Source organism: Engystomops pustulosus, chromosome 5, assembly GCF_040894005.1.
Source record: "Engystomops pustulosus chromosome 5, aEngPut4.maternal, whole genome shotgun sequence".
Taxonomy (NCBI): domain Eukaryota; kingdom Metazoa; phylum Chordata; class Amphibia; order Anura; family Leptodactylidae; genus Engystomops; species Engystomops pustulosus.
The window spans coordinates 110,774,488-110,799,146 of record NC_092415.1 but is presented as its reverse complement, the minus strand read 5'-3'; the positions used below and the strand labels follow the sequence as shown (position 1 = coordinate 110,799,146).

At 40.8% G+C, this 24,659-nt stretch overlaps 1 protein-coding gene across 5 annotated transcripts in view; it reads left to right on the top strand.

The window, feature by feature from the left end:
• The window catches only part of ADAMTS16 (ADAM metallopeptidase with thrombospondin type 1 motif 16), a 360,296-nt gene that overhangs the window by 155,465 nt on the left and 180,172 nt on the right, over positions 1–24,659 (top strand). For all 5 annotated transcript variants that reach the window (XR_011855812.1, XR_011855811.1, XM_072152917.1 and 2 more), the window contains exon 10: positions 24,035–24,188. Coding sequence is in view for 3 of the 5 variants with exons in the window: in XM_072152917.1 (XP_072009018.1) it covers positions 24,035–24,188 (154 nt within the window). In the remaining 2 variants the exon portion in view is untranslated. The remainder of the gene's footprint in view (positions 1–24,034; positions 24,189–24,659) is intronic.

Genomic DNA, 24,659 nt, shown 5'->3' with positions numbered 1-24,659 from the left:
ACAAGAAATTATGGCATGAGACGCTCCCCGACATAAGGAGATAAAAGCCGACATACCCCGCCACGTCTTTAAAGAGATCGGAGCACCCGAATCTTCTCTTCATTATAGGTAAGCCCAAAAAGACCCCTCATAGCTGGTCACCCCCTAATGTAAATGCCGCTTATTCGAAAGGTACACCCTCCGTATATAAACATAAATTTATACAGATTTATGCATTTATACTTTTTATCTTTATACTTTTTATCTTTCATATGTTTACATATATTTATTTATTTATTCATGTATTTAAATATTGTCTTATATATAAGATTTTGACATATTTTATTGTATATAGATCTATTTCTTACATGTTCACGAACATATGCTCATTGAACTAAACGAAATGTTTTTTCTAAATTTTGACTTCTCTACCCTATATGTTTTTTATGTACCTTCTTAGTCTCTGTTCACTTGATAAAGGGGTTTCTTGGACCCCGAAACGCGTTGTGTTTTTAGACTTTTATTAAAATCTATATACTAACTCCACTCTGAGTGCGCCACCTTACTGGATTACTAATCCTACAAATCTGTCAAGAAAATCCTGAGTGGTTTGGCCAAACCAAACAGAAGTCTATCCATCAAGAGGCTGCACCAGACCTTCCGTGACTCTACACGCTATCTCATAGTGTTGTGCCTATTCTAGCACAACACCACACGGTGAGCTCAATATTCGCTACTACCCAAACTTTAGCTCTAAAACGGTGTGACACTATTAGCGCTTTTTGTTTCCCTGTCCACTCTTGCCACACTCTTCTCACTAAACATCCCTACTGTAGAGCCTGTAGCCAACAGAAAAGTCAGTCCAGTTCTCCGTGAACCCAAAACCCTCCTTCCTACACCAACTTTTGAGCCACTTATTTACCACCTTGATCTCCCGCTGCCTTTCTGGTGTGGCACGTGGTACAGGCAGTATTTCGGAGAAAATTACCTTTGAGGTCCTTGCCCTGAGCTTATGGCCTAAATCTCGGAAATCATTTTTAAGGACCTTCCACCTACCTCTTACTTTGTCATTAGTGCCAATGTGGACCATGACCGCTGGTTCCTCACCAGTCCCTCCCAGTAATCCGTCAACCCGAACCGCAACATGCCGAACCCGAGCACCCGGCAAACAACACACTGTTCGGTATGCACGGTCTTTGTGACAGATTGCCCTGTGTGTTCCCCTAATAATGGAATCTCCCACTACCAGCACCTGTCTGACCTTGCCTGTGCTCCCATTACCCTTCTTACTGGAGCAGACATTCCCCTGGTTGCTAGTGGCCACGTCTTTCTGCGGCATTGCTACCTCAGAGCTGATATCCCCCTCATCCGCCAGTCTGGCAAACTTATTGGGGTGCACCAGATCAGGACTAGACTCTCTACAACTCTTCCCTCTACCCCGCCTTCTACATGTTACCCAACTTGCTGCCCCCTCACTCTGCACCTCCATACTTCCCTCCCCACACCCATCTTCCCCAGAGAGTTTGTGCTCCAGGAGCAGCAAACTTCGTTCCATATTATCAATTGCCCGCAGCCTTGAAACTTGCTCATTTAGATCCAGAATCTGGGCTTCCAGGTGAGCAATTTTCACACACCCCACACAGCAGTATTCCCCCTCGAACGGCTGTTCAAGGAAAGCATACATGGCACAGGATGTACACTGTATAGCAATGCCACTTATGGAGTCCATTATTCTAATGGGGATTACAATAGAAATATGCACAGAAAGAAGAATTTACCGTCGAAGTAACACAAAATACAGCAGTTACCTGCTAAAGCCCCTCAAACTTAAGTCCCTTAAACCTAAGTCACACTTAAGACACTGCACACACTTCGGCTCAATGCACACTCGACTCCAAGCTCACACACTCGCTTTTCTGATGCTTCTTTTAAAGGTTATCTGCCACAAAAATCTGCAGAGCTCACTGCAACAAGATCTGGCTGCAAACCACTAAACAAACTGACCACAGAAGTATATAAAGGCTGCTAATTAGATAGCCACACCCCACTATTAATTAGGCAGCACCTGTGACTATACTGTCTAGATAAGCAAGGTGAATGCCTCCCTATACCCCCCACACAATATACAGATTATGCAAGTAAAATACCTTCAGATCTACTTGGTTGCAATAAAAATCACACAATGAATATCAGCAAATAAAAATGTAGATGCACTTATCTATTTGTTGCTGGATCCAAAAAGTACTCCGTCCCTTAAACCTAAGTCACACTTAAGACACTGCACACACTTGGGATCAGTGCACACTCGCCGCCAAGCTCACACACTCGCTTTTCTGATGCTTCTTTTAACCCCTTAACGCTGAAGCCACTTTTCACCTTCCTGACACGGCCCATTTTTTAAAATCTGACATGTGTCTATTTAAGTGGTTATAACTTTGGAACGCTTTAACATATCCAGTTGATTTTGAGATTGTTTTTTCATGACACATTGTACTTCATGTTGGTTGAGAAATGTAATCAATATATTTAGTATTTATTTATGAAATAAATGGAAATTTGGCAACATTTTTGAAAAAAACAATGTTTTCCAAATTCAAAATTTTCTACTTTTTGAAAAGTTGGGCATATCACTAAAATAACTTGATAATTAACATTTTCCATATGTCTGCTTTAACTTGGCGTCATTTTTCAAACATCTTTTCCTTTTTTTAGGATGTTAGGAGGCTTATAACTTTAGGTGCAATTTTTCAGATTTTCATGAAAATCATCAAAACCTACTTTTGGAGGGTCAATTTAGTTAGAAGTGACTTTATAAGGCCTACATGACAGGAAACCCCCACAAATGACACCATTTCAGAAACTACACCCCTCAAAATATTCAAAACAACCTTTAGGAATTTTGTTAACCCTATGAGCGTTTCATGAGGGTGGAAGATAAATGAAAGTGAAATTAGAGAAATGTAATTTTATCTTACTATAGATTCATTGAACACTAAAATTTGCACCTTCACAATGGGTTAAAAAGGAAAATGCATTTTACAATGTTGAGGGCAATTCCTCCTGAGTATGCAAATACCCATTTTGTCACTGTACCCTGCTGTACGGGCACAGGGGGGCACTTGGAAGGGAAAGAGCATTGTTTCGTTTTTGCAGGGCAAATATGGCTGAAAAAGTTTTCATGTGTCAGGATGCATTTGGAAAGCCATAATGGTACCAAAACAAAGGAAAGCCCCAACAAGAGACACCATTTTGGAAAGTACACCACTTGGAGAGTTTAGCAAGGTGTAATTTGTGTAGTTGCCCCAACAGTTGTTTGATTCAATTAGGCCCCAAAAGGGAAAAAAGGTGAAAATTTTCTCAAAAAAGTCACTTTTACCCCAAATTTTTGTAAGCCACAAGGGATAAAAAATGAAACAACCCCATAAATGTGTACAACTATTTCTCCTTAGCACAGAACTGCGCCACTTTTGCATATAAAATGTTGTATGGGTACACAGTGGGGCTCAGAAGGGAAAGAGGGCCGTTGGCCTTTTAGAAGCCAGATTTGACAATCATCCTTTACATGTGTCAGGATGCATTTGGAGAGCCCTAGTGGTACCAAAACAGAGGGGAGCCCCAACAAGTGTCACCATTTTGGAAATTGCACCCTTTGGAGAATTTAGCAAGGTGTAATATGTGTATTTTCCCCTACAGGTGTTTGCTTCAATTAGGTCCCAAAAAGGAAAGAAATGAAAATTTTCCCAAAAAAGTCACTTTTACGGCACCGACACCCGCAGCTTCTGGCGCCGGCTCCGTTCAGGAGCCTGGCGCCAGAAGCTTGACGTAATAGTACTGCATTTTGCGGGAACGCACCTCCCGCCATGCAGTACTATTACGTCAAATGTCGGGAAGGGGTTAAAGGTTATCTGCCACAAAAATCTGCAGAGCTCACTGCAACAAGATCTGGCTGCAAACCACATCAAAGGGCCTCATGCTTAACGTACCCAAAAATTTGCAAGGAAAATAAATTAATATAATTTCCAAACTAATATCTGCCACTTGCAATTGTTGCTATCTGCCCAGGAATGGCCCCCTCTGGTGACATCAAGTATACTGCAAACTGTTCATGAACAAACAGTCCCACACCTGTGGGTTGAGCATGTTGGATTTGTTCTAGGGGAATGTTTGCAGTGGATACTGTTTCTAGCAAAGCTGCTTCTGATGGCCCATCGTGAATCCTAACAAAATAGTACAAAATAAAGCCTGAATTACTAGCTTGGCTAGCTGGATGGATATTAGCATTTACCACTGCATGATACCAATAACAAGTACAACAAGTAAAACCGCTCAATCAGCAAAAAAATAAATAAAAAGGTTACACCACTTAGTAGACAGCAATGCAAAATCAAGGGATTTTCTCTCCAAATGAGTTTTTTTTACATAGAAAAAGTCAGACATGAAAAAGCTTTATAAAAGGGATATCACCATAGCTGTAACTGACCCATAACACATACGAAACATGTTCTCTATAGTATTTGGTGTATAAAACACAAATATGGGGTAAAAATCGATTACGGCATACATTGGGGTATTTGGCCCCAAATATAGCGTTACTGTATTTCTTGAGGTGGCTACTTTTTAAAATGGGTCCACTTTAGGAGGTTTTTACAGTAATACTATCTTAGGGGCTCAGCAAATGGGACATAGCACCTGAAATCGGTTCCAGTTAAATCTGCCCTACAAAAGCCAATAGACGCTCCTTCCCTTCCGAGCCCTGTAGTGCACCCCTACAGCAGTTTGTGACCACTTGTAGGATATTACTGCATTCTAGAAAACTATGAGGTGCTTTTACCTGTTAACCCCTTCTAAAAAATAAAAATTTAAGGGTTTAAGCAAGGTTTTTTTGGGAAAAGATTTCCACTTATACCAGCAAGTGTTGTACTTTCTATAAAACATCTGTGGTGGTAAAAAGCTCAATATAACCTTTGATAAATTCGGAGTGGTGTAGTTTCCCTTTGTGGAGGCTTCACTATTCTGGTACCTCAGGTAACTTTTCATATGCATAATGGCACCGGAAAACATAATTAAAATCTCCCCTCTAAAAGCTCTATGGTGCTCCTTATTGTCAAAATGTAAAAATCTACTTGGTTAAGCGCTATTTGGACTGTAAGCCTCCTAACATCCTAATAAAATGAAATGAAATAACTTATTAAAATTTATATCAACATAAAGCAGACATATGGTTAATATTAGTTAGCAATTTGGGCGGTTAGACTAACTGTAAGATGAGCATAGCATGTAGAAATCAGACATTTTTACCAAATTTTCACTATAGCATTAGTGTAAAGTAGAGCATGCCATGTAAAAGCAGTCTAAAATAAACTAAAATTATAACTGTACATCGTGACACACAGCAGATTTGAAAAATCCTAAAGGTGAAAATGAGCTGTGTCCTTAAGAGGACACTACATCTCCAGCATTGTGTCTGTTTAGATTTCATTCATCATTGCAGGCAATGAATTTACATAGCATTGTACTGCAATTATTAATAAATATAATCAGCCGAGTGAAACATTTGTATTGTGTTTGCTACCCCCTGTAAAGTATGCCATCAATAGTCCTTACAAAAACCACTAAGCATTGTTCTTTTTCCTGTAACCATAGAGATTAAAAAACATGTTTGTACAAGTTTCTTTTCACTTTACACATATAAAGTTTCCCAGTGAACTGACTATATATTATAAATCTTCCAAAGTTTATCTTGGTTACCCAGCTGTCAGTGTTTTGTCATTTTTAAGCATTTCTTGGATTTCATTTCTGGCTGTTTTCCACTTTATTAGAGAATCTTGTACCTCTTATGCTCTAAGTTCAATTACTGACAAATATATACCATATTTTTCAGACCATAAGACACACCACAGATTTTTATATTAAGTAAAGAGTTCAATATATTTGGCTCTCATTAAAAATTCTCTGGTGGTCACACACACACTTCTCTGCAATAGCTCCGCTACATGCACACATAGAAATCTCTTAAGTGTTCCCTCTTACAGACAGCTCTGATACTTTCATGGACACAGATTCTGCTATGTTCACAAAGATAGCTCTGCTAAATGCAAGCTCCCCACCCCCAAAACATACCATTAGCTCTCAAAGTCTTACAATGACTACCCCCTCTGAACCCTCACTCCCTTTCCACCATAATTACCATATCTCCTCAGTTTATTCCCCTAACACAAACACACTGGGGCTCATTTACAAAGGGTCCATGGACGGCATTTTCGCCGGGTATTCCCACTATTTTCGATTCGTGGTGCATTTAAAAAAGGGCTGTGTCAAAATTGTTAAATTGTGTCACAAGACATGCACTTGCATACACTGGGAAAAAGAAGGTAAACTCTGGCGGACCTGAGCGGGGGAGCAACACATGCAGGATATAGGGCGCATGATCTACATGGATTGTGGCATTGTCGGACAGTCCGGATCGGAGATTGCGACACGGGCGGGTAAGTAAATGTGCCCCACTGTGAGGGCAACTCCTTATAATTCGCCCAAATGTGGTAAAATTTATGTGAAAACACATTTGCACCATTTTCTTTAGTTTTTTTTTTTTCTGTTTATTTGGCCATATTCGTAGGCCAATAACTTTTTTCTTCAGTGTTTGGACCAGTGTAAGGTGTCAATTTTGCGGAATGAGCTGATGTTTTCATTGCTAACCATTTTGGGGACTGTATGACCTTATGAACTTCAACTTTTAGGTTTTTAGAATTTTCTACAATTTATTTCATTACCGTATTTTTGGTTTCCTCAGGGCAACCTACCTTTTAGAGACTGAGTGCCCAAACTAAATTGAAAACCACTTAGTTATCACAAAGTGCCAATAAGGCAATTTAAGTAGGAACTTATTCCTATTTCCTCTGCCACAGCTTTAAATCGTACCAGCATTCTAAGGATGCCAATAGTGTTGAAAGAAGGAGGGGAAATGCAGATTATCCATGAAGGATTCTTACAGGGTCCCCCGGGCAGAAAGAATTGTGGGACTCCGAGAAGAAGCTCCAATGATAACCTAGCCCTATCCACACCTCCTTAATCTGCTGTAGCCCCACAAAGTTGCACACTTCTGTTTCAGTTTCCATTTTTTTAAATTATTGTACAGTCAATAAACATTTATTGAAACAAACATAATACAATAAACATATCAATCCTAATCAGGAAGCAGTTGTAGAATGATCAGTACAATTGACCTGTGCCTCGGAAGTAGATGACAAGTAGAATGAATTCACGTTCGGGTTAGAAAATAAGGCAATTAAGGCATTTAGCAGATCATATGGGATGTAACAAGCCCTGAATATAAACTTGTCGCCTCCGATAAATATTCGGATAGTTAAGGATAGGGTTGAACATTGGGTTAAATAAAAAAAAAGGGGGCAAGTTGGGTGTTTGGGGAAAGAGAAGGTAAAGGAGAGAACAAAGAAGAAAATAGATAAAGGAAGGAGAAAGTATTACATGATATTACCTTAGGGCACTGACCCACATGTGACCTAAGTTGCAAAGGAGTGAGATTCCCTGAAAGTTATCAAGTTGGACCATGTAGTGTAGAATTGTGTGATTCTGCCACCATCAATGGCCCTCAGCTCCTCCATTCTGAAGATGTGGTTCAGGGAAGCAACCCTGGAGGGAGGAACCTAGGATCTCCAGCAGTGGGGTGTAATCTGACGAGTAACTACAAGAAGAAGATCCTTTTTTTTTTTTGAAAGGTCCTGAGAGAGCAGAAAGTAGGGCCTGTTCCGCTGTAAAGGTCACATGATTTGGTCAATGCATTTTATAGCTGGTTAATGTTCTGCCGCAGGGGGGCGATGAGAGGGCAACTCCACCAGATATGTAGCATTGTACCTGTGCCGCTCTCGCATCACCAGCACTGATTCGAAATCTGACTTGTCTCAGCTTAAACGGTGCAGTAACAATGTGAGAGAATCTTAAAGTTAAGTTCCTGAAGTCTGCAGGACAGCGAGAGAAGATGAGTCATGAGGAATACAGTAGACCATTGCTCTGTGATAAGTTCTTTATCCAGAGCCGTCTCCCAGGTCCTGACATAGTATGGTTTCGAGTCCCCTGTCTCCCTTGTCAAAAACAATCCATACAATAGTGAAATGGTATGGGGGAGCTGAGTTTTAGTGAGGCATAGTTCTTCAAATGTAGTAAGGGTAGATGTAAGAGTTGGTATGGGTGCCAGAGAGATGATGAAGTGCCGCAATTGCATTTCCATGGCACATTTCCAGTGCCTATGTCCACTAGAGGGCGGATTTCACCTTCATCTACCACATCTCTAATTCTAGGAAGCCCTATCTATCTCCAGGAGAGAGCAAGCTTGGGTCCTTGGAGTAAATTGTGGATTACCTAACAATGGGGTTAAGGGTCCCGGAACAGAAACTATTTGTAGTTAAAAACAAATTTTCTCCAAGCTTGTAAAATCCCGCTCAGGGCAGATGATGTCTGGAGAGACTGTAGTGCACTGGATTGTGGTAACCAGGAATAAAACCAACAAATGTAGGGGATGATAGTTCCATTACTGAACTGACCCAAAGCTTTTTTTGGTTTGTGGTGGAAAAGATCCAGCACACAGGAGCCTATGGCTGCTCTATGGTAGGATATGAAGTCCGGCATCCCCACCCACCCCTGCTATCCTGGGTTGTATAAGGAGACTTCTTCTTATTCGAGGGAGGGAACTTCGCCATATAAATATCGAGCCAATTGATGGAGGAACAAAAAGAAGTTTCGAGGGATGTCCATGGGTACAGTCTGGAATAGATATAGGAGTTGGGGTAGAATATCCATTTTTAGTACTATAACTCTCCCAAACCAAGATAGGGCCAATGATTGCCACTTAGATCAACAGTTATGGCTTTCAATAACGGCTCATGATTGAAAGGGAAGACTGAGGCTAAGTGTGATACTTCTGTCGGAGAGAGTGACTAGTTTAGCATCTCCAACTTCTGTAGATTAATTTTGAAGTTACTGAGTTTCCCAAAGGTGTCAGACTCCATCAGTATTGCTGGAAGAGAGATCTAAGAGATAAGAGTATGTCATCTGTTCCGAGGAGTGACGGCCAGGGATTCCATTACTAAGATATATAGAAAAGGTGATAAAGTTCATCCCTGTCTAGTCCAATTTGAGATGGAAAGTGGCAGTGAAAGTGCCCCCTTGACCATGACTTTAGCAGATGGACCCCGATATAGAGCCATATTGTCTCAGTTATATGATGGCCAGTTGAACGCAATGTTGCCTCCAGAAACCCCCAGTGTACGCGATCAAAGGCTTTTTGAACGGTATGGATAATAGACACATGGGGGTTCCAGAGGTCTGTGCCCTTGCTATTTGAGAGGTGGTTTTGATCCCTGGCTTCCCTGAAGTTGGAGCGCTAAAAGCTTTGAAAATATTTTGTCCACATTTGGCAGGGATATTGGGGGAAATTACCACAATGGGGCATATTTATTAAGCTATTAGGCCCCCAAGTTATGGATCTAGCCAATATCTATCATTCAAAGGAAGAATGCTTACTATATATGATCAAATAGTGAAATGGATCACCCGGCAGTCAACAAGTTACATCAGCCAGAGTATCACATGACTAATCACATGCTCGTTTCCAGCGACGCCCCAGCTACCCTAGCAACCGGCAACATTATTAGACAGAAGATCTCATGATTGATCACATGCTCATTTCTAGCGACGCCTCAGTTATCCAGGCAACCGGCAGCATCAAAAGGTTTCCATCATTTTACATTTTCCTATGTATTTAAAGAAACTATATTGTTAGATATGTCAGATATTGTTTGTTATGTTTCCACAAAAAGGTGTAATGTATGATGTTTTCTGTCTGGACACAGTACCTTTGTGCAAATCGATCACGCCCACACCTCCACCCTTTATCTCAGGTGATTCAATTATTCAAGGGATAAATTTGCACACAGGACTGAGCTCAGGCAGACCATGACTAAGAACGCCGTGACCGTTTGAAACGTGTTGGTGGGAAAAGTAATAGCACTGTGGATGTAAAGATTTTAATGAAATAAAGATCAACGACATTTGGAATTTGGCTGGACCATCGAATTGTTTATTTGTGACCTGTGCCTTCTCGAACAAGGTGGGTGCCGTGCCGACTGGAGGTGTGCTGGATTATATGTTCATATTTATTAAGCTGTCTGAAAGTCAGAATCTTTCTAGTTGACCATGACAACCAATCACAGCTCAGCTTTCATTTTACCAGTGCTCATGAATATTTTAAAGGGGAGCTGTGATTGGTTGCCATGGGCAACTAGAAATATTCTGACTTTCAGACCGCTTGATAAATCTTCCCCAGTGTGTCTGGTCCTTTCCCGGCTTATCACCGTAATGTAAGCTTGCAGGGCTTGGTTTGAAAAAGGGCAATTCTCAGAAATTAGAGAGGTGGTTTTGATTGTGTTGTCTCTGGCTTCGAGTCCCATAACAAACCCCACTTTTTCTTATGTATCAAGGAGGGGATGAAGGGCTGACGTTGGAGTGCTAAAAGCTTAGAAAATATTTTATTGTCCACATTTAGCAGGGATATTGTGGGGCAATTACCAGATTGGGGCAAATTTACTTACCCAGTCCTGTCACGATCCCCGATCCGGACGGTCTGACGAAGATGAAGTCTGGCGCGATTCACATAGTTAGTGCGCCCAATTTCCTGCATCCGCCGGAGTTCACCTTCTTCTTCCCGGTGCTTGTAAGTGCGTGTCTTGCGACACAATTTGAATTTTAAGTCCCGTGCGTAGTCTGAATCCGTCAGGCTGCCTGACGGCCACACCCCGATTTACGTCGCATGAAAGTTGCCGCAAATTGCGCCAAAATCCGCTCGCATGCACCAAAAACCCCTGTTCAATTCGGTGCAAAATGGAAATCAGAAAATGCGGTCCGCGGACCATTAGTAAATGAGCCCCTATGTGTCTGGTCCTTTCCCGGCTTGGGTATCACCGTAATGTAAGCTTGCAGGGCTTGGTTTGAAAAAGGGCAATTCTCAGAAATCACATTGAAAGTTTTAGTTATTATTTTCAGCTTACATACTTTGTAAAATCTAGGAGAGAAACCGTCAAGGCGTTGACTTTTACCAGTTTTAAGATTTTTTATGACGAATGCGACCTCTTCTTCCAAGAAGTCATTTTCCAGGGAGGAGGCCTCTGCATCTGGAATACTGGGCAATTAATTTGTCTCCAGATAGCTATCGATAACTGAGGTGGGGAGATTGGAGGACCCAGATTGGTTGTTTCCAATATTATATAGCTCAGAGTAAAATTTGGAAAATTCATCCAGAGTTTATAGAGAGTATATGGGTACTGGATGGAAATGGGTAGGTGGATGAATTGCTTTGGCTAACCATGCTCCACATTTATCCCCATATTCAAAGAAGCCCTTCTGCATATGCTCTCTGGTGCAACAATATTGTTGATGGAGAATGGACAAAACTTCCTGTCGTATGGAGGAAATTTCAGCCTTCAGAATCTCAGAGGGAGTAGATTTGTTGGCACATTCTTTATCAGCTAAAGATGTTGGCAATGCCTTAAGTTTATGGACCCTCTCTCATTTCACTCTGGCCCCATGGGATATGAGAATGTCTTGTAATTTGCTTTTAAGGGTTTCCCATATAGAGACTGGTGTAGAGTCGCTAAGAGGAGGGGGGCTCTCCGATGCGGTTTGAATTGCGGCCTTCACCTCCTCAGTGCACAACTGATCATTGAGCCGCCATGTCCCTTTTTGGCCCAGAAAAGGTAAACCTTCTAGTGATCCAAAGACAGGTGCATGGTCAGACCCCAAGAATGTATCAATGGAGCACCTTGGCAACATGTCCAGTAATCTGTGTGAGTGGAATAGGTAGTCAAGCCTGTGGTATGAATTGTGTGTGTCTTTTTTAGACGGGTGTAATGTGTGCCACATATCAACCTCGAAATTCAATTTTCTGCCTGCAGCATTTGGCAAAGAAGACAGGGCACCTACAATATTAAAGTCTCCCCCCAGAACGATATTCAAACCATTTGCAAATTCTGCCAGGGAATGAAGGACTGTGACAAGAAAAAAAGACCTGCTTTGAGTTGGGGAAATAGACGATAGCAATGGTAAAAACAGCACCATCAATGCTGATTTTTATTAGATCATATCATATATTATCTTCATATTTAAAGGGCACCTACCACCCCGATTCTACCTATAAAGGTAGAAGGGGTGGTAGGGGGATAGATGGGACGTGAGGATAGCCCTTTTTTGGGCTAATCCTCACGTCCCGGGTGTCTTTTACAAAACTTTATTAAAATTTATGCTACTGGGGCGTGGAGTAGCCGGACATGAGGCTACTAGTTGCGGCTACTCCACGCCCCAGTAGCCGCGTTACTCCGCCTACCAGTTAATCTTCGGCGCGCAGCTACCAGCTACTCGTCCAGGTCCCATGCGTTCTGCGCATGCACAGAACGCAGGCCTTCGGCTGCGCGGCCGCGGCTCTGTGGCCGGAACTACTGCGCATGCGCAGTAGCCGGGGGACTCGGACGAGGGCGCGCAGCTACCAGGAGCTAAGCGCCGAAGATTTCCTGGTAGGTGGAGTAGTAGCCTAATGTCCGGCTACTCCACGCCCCAGTAGCCACATAAAAAAATTTGCATATAGATGTAATAAAGTTTTGTAAAAGACACCCGGGACCTGAGGATTAGCCCAAAAAAGGGCTATTCTCACGTCCCATCCATCCACCTACCACCCCTTCTACCTTTATAGGTATAATCGGGGTGGTAGGTTCCCTTTAAGGTCTATCAAAACATTTAGGAGAGATTTTTGAAATGCTATCAAGACCCCACCTGTCTTTCGATGTGGGCAGTGGAACCATTTGGAGTATAGATATGTTGGGCAGGCCGGCACAGCATTGGCTACAAAATGGGTTTCTTGAACGAGGGCTAGAAGAACCTTCTGTTTATTGCACCAGTATAATATTTGTCCCCTCTTAGCTGGGGCATTGAGAACCTTGACATTGAAAGAGCAGAAAGATAGCGGCCAATCAGTCAAGATGATATCCAAGAGGTAGAAGTTAAAGTGGGAAAGAGAGAAAGAGTAGAGGAGGGGGGGGGAGTGGGATAGGGTAGGGCAAGGGGGAATACATATATACAAACCTGATGAAGACAACGACAAACAAGTAGACCTTAATCTAAGTTGTCGATTACAGAATTAAGTTGGGGTATCGCTCATATATACACACACGGACACACACACAGCCGTATTAATAATTACCAAATATACTCGAGCACAAGCCTAGTTTTTCAGCACAAAAAATGTGCTGAAACACCCTAATTTGGCTTATGCTCGAGTAAAGGAAAATAACAAAAAGTGAACTCACCTTCTGACGCTCACTGGCATCCATCGCGGCTCCGACATCGGGTCCCGGTCCGTCACAGTCTTTGTGACGTCCGCCGCATCGGCTCACACTATAATGTCAGCTTGCGGCTGACGTCATGGTGTCTGTGACGGACCGGGAGGCAGAATTTGTCCATTCTAGTGACAGTAGTTAATATTCCATGCCGTGTACTAGAGAGCTGGAAAAAAAATGGCATGCAGTGAAATTGATGAAAAACACATTTGCACCATTTTCTTGTAGGCTGTTTTTACGGCTTTTTTTTTTAATTAACATCTTGTGTACAAAAAAAAAAATTCTTCATTTTGCCATCTTCTGACGCTAATAACTTTTGCATTAGATCTCCAGCTCTGACTCTGCCTGGCACACTATAATGCAAACGATTGTTGCTCCCCCATGAGGTTACTGGGAGGAAGAATCTGGAAGCAAATGCAACATCCCTACCAATGCGCATGGCAGAGGATTAGTTGCGAATAAGCCCCGTGTACCATTTAGTACATACAGAGGTAATTAAAAATGCTGGAAGCCACAGGATCCACCAGCAGCAGCCAATGCCGCCACTTTAGGAATTTAAACGGGACCTGTTACCAGATTTTGCCCCCCCCCCCCCGACTAACACTGTCTACTGATAAAGGGTTACAAGTCCTCCCTATATCACCTAAATTTAGCTGCTAATGAGGCCCTGTACCTTAATTACAGCCATTTTTCTGATATGCAAACTAGCTTTTCTGACTCTCCTGAGACAGGAGAATAGTCTGAAATACCAGTGAACCACACCCCATTATTCTGTGTCTCTTCAAATCACTGCTCTTCCTCCTTGTTCTTAGGAGCTATCTGCTAATATTCAACTACAGACATATAAAGCTCTATGTACAGATGGGAAATATTATGTCAATCTTTTTACACGGTGCATTTTGTTACATTCATGACATGTGACCGGTGTCATCATCGCAGGTCTATCAGCTTTCTAAGAATAGCAAATTGTGCACCATGTATGTGATTACATGAAATCACAGCAGCCACCATGGAGGATAGAGAGAAGTAGAACTCCATGAAGGCTGCTGTTACTTCATGTAGTCAGATACATACGGTTTGCTATTATTAAGATGCTAAAGGATATGAGATGTCGCTCTGGTCACATGACATGAACTATGACCAGTAAGGAGGGATAAGTTATGGGGAGGAGTAGATGTGAGAGGCCGGCCGAGCAGGACACGTCCCCCTCTGATGCCAGGTAATATAAGATAAAAGGTGATTTCTGTGGATATAAGCGAAACAATTTTAACCCCTTAAGGACGCAGCCATTTTGTAGCTTAAGGCTCAGCCCCATTTTTTGGATTCTGACTTGCGGCGCTTTATATGGTTATAACTTTTGAACACTGTTACTTATCAAAGTATCTGAGATTGTTTTATTCCTCACATGTTATACTTCATTTAAGTGGTAAATTTTTGGCTGATAAGTTTTGCGTTTATTTACAAAAACAAAGAAAAAATTGTTTTTTTTTTTAAATTTGCCAGGCAGATAGATTTACCACCTAAGTAAATTGCTGAATAATATTTCCCATATGTCTACTTTACATTTTCATAATTTTTGAAATGTCTGGATAATTTATTTTGACGTCACGTGGCTTACAAATCGAATATCGCTTTTCCAGATTTTCAGAATTTACTATTTTGGGAATAAATACAGTTTTGAATGAAATTTTACATATGTAGCATCAAAACCCCCTATATAATCAACGCATTTTCAAATCTGCACCCCTCAAACTATCAGAAACAGCTTTTAGAAAGATTGTTAACCCCTTGAGATCTTCATAGTAATTACATCAAAATGGAGGTCAAATTTAGAATGGTCAAATTTCGACGGTTATACGTTCATTTAGCCCTAAAATTTACAAATTTCCAAAAGATGAAAAGAGAAAATCCACCATAAAATTTGTTCTACAATTTGTCCCGAGTACAGAGACCCCCCACATGTGACCGTGACTAGTTTTATGGGCGTACACTGCGGTGCAGAAGGGAAGGAGCACCCTGCAGCTGCCAGGATTTTAGTTTCTTTATTGGCCCCTTTTGTAGGCTATAAAATTTCAGCTTTTGCGTTATTGTGATGGAATTCTTTTTCACAGGATGAGATGCTTCTTCCAGTGTTACCATTTTGAGGTTGGTATCCCCTATTGTTGAATATTTAGGGCAGGAGTAGCAAAGCAACAATTCTGTATTGGATTTTTACTTTTTTAAAGCCTAATAATCATGTTACCTTTATTCTATGGGTCTATAAAAAATTACAGGGATATCATACATGAATATTTTTTCTTACCTTTTACTAAATTTGTCAAATAAAACCCTGATGTGGGAAAAAATCTAGCATTTTTACATTGCCGTCTTCCAAGTGGCATAACATTGTTACTTTTATAGCTACGGAGGTGGTTGATGGCTTTTTTGTGGGACATGTTGTACTTTCACCAGTATCATTCTGGAGTACATATGTTTTTTTTTATCACTATCACATTTTTTGTGGGATTGAATAGGTAAAAATCATAATTTTTGGAGGGCTTATAAAAGTTTTTTTTAACGCTTTTATTGTGCGGGTTCAATAATTATTTACTGTTATTCTACAGGTTGTTACGGACGCGGTGATACTGTATATGTGCGGTTTGTGTTATGATTTAGACTTATGCTTATGGGCATTTTTATTGATTTCTTTATTTTTTGAATAACTTTTTTTTACAGTTTCCACCATGGGACATGAACAAGCAATCATCTGATTGCTTGTTCATGATAATACTCTGCAATTCTTCATTTTGCCATCTTCTGACGCTAATAACTTTTGCATTAGATCTCCAGCTCTGACTCTGCCTGGCACACTATAATGCAAACGATTGTTGCTCCCCCATGAGGTTACTGGGAGGAAGAATCTGGAAGCAAATGCAACATCCCTACCAGTGCGCATGGCAGAGGATTAGTTGCGAATAAGCCCCGTGTACCATTTAGTACATACAGAGGTAATTAAAAATGCTGGAAGCCACAGGATCCACCAGCAGCAGCCAATGCCGCCACTTTAGGAATTTAAACGGGACCTGTTACCAGATTTTGCCCCCCCCCCTGACTAACACTGTCTACTGATAAAGGGTTACAAGTCCTCCCTATATCACCTAAATTTAGCTGCTAATGAGGCCCTGTACCTAAATTACAGCCATTTTTCTGATATGCAAACTAGCTTTTCTGACTCTCCTGAGACAGGAGAATAGTCTGAAATACCAGTGAACCACACCCCATTATTCTGTGTCTCTTCAAATCACTGCTCTTCCTCCTTGTTCTTAGGAGCTATCTGCTAATATTCAACTACAGACATATAAAGCTCTATGTACAGATGGGAAATATTATGTCAATCTTTTTACACGGTGCATTTTGTTACATTCATGACATGTGACCGGTGTCATCATCGCAGGTCTATCAGCTTTCTAAGAATAGCAAATTGTGCACCATGTATGTGATTACATGAAATCACAGCAGCCACCATGGAGGATAGAGAGAAGTAGAACTCCATGAAGGCTGCTGTTACTTCATGTAGTCAGATACATACGGTTTGCTATTATTAAGATGCTAAAGGATATGAGATGTCGCTCTGGTCACATGACATGAACTATGACCAGTAAGGAGGGATAAGTTATGGGGAGGAGTAGATGTGAGAGGCCGGCCGAGCAGGACACGTCCCCCTCTGATGCCAGGTAATATAAGATAAAAGGTGATTTCTGTGGATATAAGCGAAACAATTTTAACCCCTTAAGGACGCAGCCATTTTGTAGCTTAAGGCTCAGCCCCATTTTTTGGATTCTGACTTGCGTCGCTTTATATGGTTATAACTTTTGAACACTGTTACTTATCAAAGTATCTGAGATTGTTTTATTCCTCACATGTTATGCTTCATTTAAGTGGTAAATTTTTGGCTGATAAGTTTTGCGTTTATTTACAAAAACAAAGAAAAAATTGTTTTTTTTAAAAAAATTTGCCAGGCAGATAGATTTACCACCTAAGTAAATTGCTGAATAATATTTCCCATATGTCTACTTTACATTTTCATAATTTTTGAAATGTCTGGATAATTTATTTTGACGTCACGTGGCTTACAAATCGAATATCGCTTTTCCAGATTTTCAGAATTTACTATTTTGGGAATAAATACAGTTTTGAATGAAATTTTACATATGTAGCATCAAAACCCCCTATATAATCAACGCATTTTCAAATCTGCACCCCTCAAACTATCAGAAACAGCTTTTAGAAAGATTGTTAACCCCTTGAGATCTTCATAGTAATTACATCAAAATGGAGGTCAAATTTAGAATGGTCAAATTTTGACGGTTATACGTTCATTTAGCCCTAAAATTTACAAATTTACAAAAGATGAAAAGAGAAAATCCACCATGAAATTTGTTCTACAATTTGTCCCGAGTACAGAGACCCCCCACATGTGACCGTGACTAGTTTTATGGGCGTACAATGCGGTGCAGAAGGGAAGGAGCACCCTGCAGCTGCCAGGATTTTAGTTTCTTTATTGGCCCCTTTTGTAGGCTATGAAATTTCAGCTTTTGCGTTATTGTGATGGAATTCTTTTTCGCAGGATGAGATGCTTCTTCCAGTGTTACCATTTTGAGGTTGGTATCCCCTATTGTTGAATATTTAGGGCAGGAGTAGAAAAGCAACAATTCTGTATTGGATTTTTACTTTTTTAAAGCCTAATAATCATGTTACCTTTATTCTATGGGTCTATAAAAAATTACAGGGATATCATACATGAATATTTTTTCTTACCTTTTACTAAATTTGTCAAATAAAACCCTGATGTGGGAAAAAATCTAGCATTTTTACATTGCCGTCTTCCAAGTGGCATAACATTGTTACTTTTATAGCTACGGAGGTGGTTGATGGCTTTTTTGTGGGACATGTTGTACTTTCACCAGTATCATTCTGGAGTACATATGTTTTTTTTATCACTATCGCATTTTTTGTGGGATTGAATAGGTAAAAATCATAATTTTTGGAGGGCTTATAAAAGTTTTTTTTAACGCTTTTATTGTGCGGGTTCAATAATTATTTACTGTTATTCTACAGGTTGTTACGGACGCGGTGATACTATATATGTGCGGTTTGTGTTATGATTTAGACTTATGCTTATGGGCATTTTTATTGATTTCTTTATTTTTTATTGAATAACTTTTTTTTACAGTTTCCACCATGGGACATGAACAAGCAATCATCTGATTGCTTGTTCATGATAATACTCTGCAATACTGATGTATTGCAGGGTATTAGCAGTGTCGGCCTGTGCACATGCATAGGCTGACACTGTGCTTGTAAGATGACGTCAGAGGCGCCATCTTTCAGGTATTTGTTACAGGCAACTCTGGGGTCCAAATCGGATCCCAGAATTGCCATAGCAACGATCGGCGCCCCCCGAAAAAGTTATACCGCGGGTGTTACACTGCGGTGTTGGCTATTAGTTACAGCCGGCACCCGTATGCTCCGATGCCGGTTCGGCTCAGATCGGACGCAGAGCTGGAAAGGGTTAAGCAAAGGGTGTCAGTCAGTTATTAGCGCTCTATAGGAACCAGTCACTGACTGTATATGTGCAAATGTGATGACAGGTTCCCCTTAAGTGACTCATGTACTAAAAAAAAAAATCAAGACAGCATGATGTAAAATTTTATTTATATAATATCTCATAAGCTCATAGAACACACAAAATAAATTTAACCCCTTAATGACCGCCCTATCTGGATTCTAGGCGGTCATTAAGGGTGCTTCTTCTGACGCGACGCCTTTCTACGGCGGTGCATCAGAAGATTTTGGGACATCCGGTCAGTATAGTGCCGGTGTCGGGCTCTGATATCACAGCCCAGACCCAGCACTAACACCCAAGATCGGAAAAACTCAGATCCTGGGTGTTCAACCCCTTCCACGCCGCGGTCAAGCATGACCGCGGCGTGTAAGTATGTTCCCCGCGGATTGGACCCCCCCCCCAGTATGTGCTTACCGGGGGATCCGATCCCTCCTGCCGCTGCCCCGGGGTCCAACAAGTGCCCCGAGGCTTCCGGCTCCTCTTCTCGCCGGGTTCTGTCTTCCGCATGTTCAGTTTACTTACAATTTACACTGCAATACAAGTGTATTGAAGTGTAAGGGCTTGAACAAGCAATCGGATGAACGCTTGTTCAAGCCCAAATATAGAATGTGTAGAAAATGTTAAAAAAAAAGTAAAAATCATTTGATAATAATTATTAAATAAATAAAATAAAAGTCTCATAATCTCCCCGCACATAACATGCAAATAAAGTATATAAAACACAAAAACACAAGAAAACGTACATATTTCGTATCACCGCATCCGTCTTAATCTGTACAATTAATCTAAATCAATATTGAACCCACTCGGTGAACAACGTAAAAAAAAAACCTCAAAAAACTTCTCTGAACAGTGATAAAAAAAAGTTACGTTCCCTAATATGATACGACTGAAAAGAACAACCCTTTATGCAAAAAATAAGCCCTCAACCAGATCTGACAACGGAAAAATACAGAAGTTATGGCCCTGAAAAATGTGATTTCCTCCAATATTGGTTTTGCTCAGTAAAATTGGGCAAAGATAAGAAAAACTATATAAATGAGGTATCACTGCAATCCTAATGAAGCAGAGAATAAACATAAAATATTATTCTCCCCTTGAAATAGTTAATTATTTTGGGGGGTCTTAAGCTTATTCGTGAGATTTTATAATCTATACATTGTATCTCATCCTGCAAATAATAAGCCCTCATATGTTCGCATTACCAAAAAAATAAATTTTATAGCTTGTACAATGTGGCAATATAAATCTGATGTGAATGGCGCTGCTTTCATTCTATGCCCAGCCTTGCACCCATAAAGCAGTTTACCACCACATATGGGGTATCATTACACTCGGGAGAAATTGGGCATCAAATGTTGCAGAGCGTTTCATCATTTAATTTATTATGAAACCATCAGTTTTGGCCTAAATGAATTTATTTTCCCCAAAAATTCTAAAGTTTCTAAATCGCAGGTCCACATTGTTTTAACCCATGTGAAACACTTAAAGGGTTAATAGACTCAAGTTGTTTTACATATATTGAGGGGTGACATTTCTATAATGGGGTAATTTATGGGGTTTAACTATTATTTAGGCCTTTCAAAGTCACTTGGAAGCTGAGTTGTCCCTCAAAATGTGAGTTTTAGGGATTTTCATGAAAATGAGAAAAATCGCACCTAAAGTCCTGCGCCTCATAACATCCTAGAAAAATGAGGACGCATAAAATATCATCTCAACATAATGCAGACATTCCGTAAATTATCAAGCTTTTTGGGTAGTTTTCCTTCCTGTCCGGAAAGCAGAACATTTCAAACTTGGAAAACGAAGAATTTTTACGAACTTTTGCCAAATTTTCCTTTTTTTTCAGACCAAAATGCAAAACCTATCACTTAAATTTTAAAAATAACATGAAGTACAATGTATCACGAGAAAACATTCTCAAAATCTCCTCGATATGTTAAAGTGTTCCGAAATTATAACCAATTATCGTGACACTGGGCAGATTTTAAAAATCGAGTCTGGTCATTGAGCTGAAAACTAGTGTCGGTGATAAGGGGTTAATAAATATTTTAATTTTAATAATTTCTTACTACCAGTGGTAACAGTGCTGTGCAACAAGATCTTTTTATATATTTATATTTTTTTAAATTTAGTTAAGTAATATTCTTAAAGGCTAACATGAAAGTGGCAATTCAGGGTGGTGCACAGGAGCTCCTCTCAATTCCGGTCGCACGCGGCGGCCACTAATAAGAAAGATAAAAAAAGCTCAACTCTCTTACTATCACAAGTGAGGTTATCTGAGAGTAAAGCACTGGGGTGGGTGCAGGCTGGTATCAACAGGGGCTCCTACCCTGGTAATGCTGCTGCTTTATTATATCTGATGACTGCAATATGTAATTTAGCATTTTCAAACAAAAAAACTTTCTGGATAACCTGAGTGACCATTTCATAAAACAAAAAAATCCTCATCCTCAACGCAGTCCACTGATCTGAAAGAGGAAAAAATAAGGAAGGTTCATAAAAGTAAAGTAACAAAATAATTGCACTCATCATTTATGGGAACAACCACAACCACAGCCCCTCCTCCTTATATAGCATGCACCCCCCTCCATGTCCCACACAGCCTGCACCCCCACACTCCCTCCATGTCACACACAGCGTGCACCCCCACATTCCCTCCATGTCACACACAGCCTGCACCCCCACATTCCCTCCATGGCACACAGCCTTCACCCCCACATACCCTCCATGTCACACACAGTCTGCACCCCAACATACCCTCTATGGCACACATTCTGCACCCCCACATCCCCCCATGTCACACACAGCCTGCACCCCCACATTTCCTCCATGGCGCGCAGCCTGCACTCCCAAATTTTCTTCATGGCACACAGCTTGCACCCCCACGTTCCCTCCATGGCACACAGCCTGCACCCTCACATACCCTCACATCTGCCTCTCCTTCTCTCCTCAGCAGCACATGGCAGCCACCTCTCCACAGAATCTCCAGACTTCCTGTGTAAATTTTAGTTGGTCCTCCCACACAAGGGCCTGGTCACATCATCATGACGTCATCGGAGGTCCTTTATACCACTAGAAAATAGCATCTACAGGGGCAGGCACTGGCTATATACTGGGGAGAAGGCACTGGCTATATACAAGGGAGCTGCTGGCTACATACTGGGCGCAAAGGGCTGATGGCTATATTCAAGGGGGCAGGCACTGGCTATATAAAAGGGGGCTGCTGGCTATATATTGGGGGGCAGGCCTTGGCGATATACAAAGGGGCTACTGATAATATACAAACGGCTTCTGGCTATATTCAATGGGACAGGGGGATGGCTATATATTAGAGGGCTGCTGGCTTTATCCTGGGGGACATAGGCTGTTGACCATATACTGGGGGCAGGCGCTGGCTATATACTGGGGGCATGTGACCAATGTGTTTCCCACCGTCGGCTTATACTTGTCAATAGATTTTTCCAATTTTTTGTGTTAAAATTAGGTGCCATGGCTCATACTCGGGTCGGCGTATACTTGAGTATATACGGTATTTAAAATATAGAGGATAATCACCTCAGTATTTTAAGAGGATCAAGATTAGGCTAAAATACTAATGGCTAATGGCTGTAAAATTGTACCAAGGAAAGGCCTGCCTTGGGTAATCTAATTTTACCAAGCATGTGCCCTCCCAGGGGCCAGAAAGAGACAACTTGGTTACACTAAAAGGGATTTTACAGATGCTGTTCTCATCCTTGTAAAACTTGTCAATATGTTGTTCCAACTAAAATGTTTAAGGTAACATCTAATACTTTCACGTTAAGTTAATTGCAATAGTACATATGTCAATTATGCAAATAGATGTAAGCACTGTGGTTTAATGTATATAGGATCTACTGTCAAAAAACTAAAAATAGGATTTTTAGAACATATTAACGATATTGAAAGTTACCATAAAAATATGCTACCAAAGGATCGGCCCGTTTCCAATGCTCCAAAACACTTCTAGAAAATCATCGGGTGAGGTTCGGCATGTAGAAGTTTTTTCCGATACTCCCAGGGCATGAACCTGAGCTGTGAATTCATGTTAAGATTTAATTCTGCACCAAACATCTGTAGTTCTTATAGATGAGTTCTTTTTTAGTACATGTGCATAGCTATTAATGATATATATTTTATATATATTAATGATTATTTTTGTAATCTATTCTAGATCCAAAATACCCTGGCCCTACTTATTTTAGAGTGTATTGTATCTGGAACATCAAATCGCTTGCTCTAGTTGCGAAACGTGACTAGTCTTACTGGTGGTTACTCATTAAGCTTCAGGTACAGGGAGGCCATAATGTTAGAAATTGCAGAGATCTAATCTCTAGTGTTTTACAGTAAGGTATGTATGATCTTGTGTGCAGAAGTTTACAGTTGGGTATCATCAGCATTAAGATGATACAAACCCTTAGCAGATTTGGTTTTCAGTATGATAGGAGCGATAGAGGGAAAAGAGAAGAGCATGTAGAACAGAGCCCTGTTCTGTTTTTCCAATATTAGTTATATTAAATACCAAAACAAATATAACACATAAGGGAGAATTGTTTAACATTGCTTCACTGTCAATTTTTACATTTTTACACCTGCAGGCTTGGCTCTGATCATCGCTCACCTGTAATGTTATCAGGGAGATATGATCAAATGCTATGAGAGTCTGGAGTTTATACAAGACTCCAGGCTATGTCACTTCTGCCAGTGGCACATTGGGCCTCATTTATCACAGCTTGTATGCCTGAACAAATGCGTGTGGATGGGGAGGTTCCAGATTGTGCAGCGGGCCAACGTGGGGCTTTGCTGCCCCACACCTGTGCACTGCCTGTAGCTTGCGCCTGATCAGGTCACATCTGGGGTAGAAGTGTCCCGGCGGTGCATCGCTGTGTTTCCAGGATTTTTCAGGAGGCTGGAGCGAGTGATGATTATGGAATAAATAATTAAGCAGCTATTAATAATTGTCTCCTAATTGTATATTTATGTAGACAATTAATGAAATATTTCTACATTACTGGCAATTTTTTTCTTGCAGTTCTTCCCAAGCCGTTTGCCTTGCTGATGATCCTAAGCCAGGGAAAGAATATAAATATCCTGAAAAGCTGCCAGGAGAATTGTATGATGCCAACACACAATGCAAGTGGCAGTTTGGAGAGAAGGCCAAGTTATGTATGCTGGACTTTAAAAAGGCAAGATATCTGCCCATGCACATTTAGCTCTTCTTAGATTTGGTTCTTCATATATTTTGCGGTATTGAGACACTAAATCTGCAATTCCTTGAGATGAAGTCACATGGTCCTGAATTGAGAATTGTATGTGCATACACTAGTTTTTTTGTGAAGGGAATTGCAAAGTAGCATTTTTTCTTTCTTCCTCATCATTTCTGCCAAATCAATTTCACTATTTTTGTCTCTCTACTGACAGATGGGTGGAGCCATACTGCCTGCTGCAGCCCAGGACCCGCCATTTGACAGTTAATAGCCTAACTGGCATAGTTTCAGTACCCAATAAACCAATATTTATGGCATTTTTGTCATGGCACACATGGATAGTTAAAATAAAAACAATAAAGAACCTTTTTTTTCCTTTTTAGTACTTTGGGGGGGCTGATGTCTGATCAGATCCAGAAGCTCTGAATAACTCCTTCAGATGACCACTGG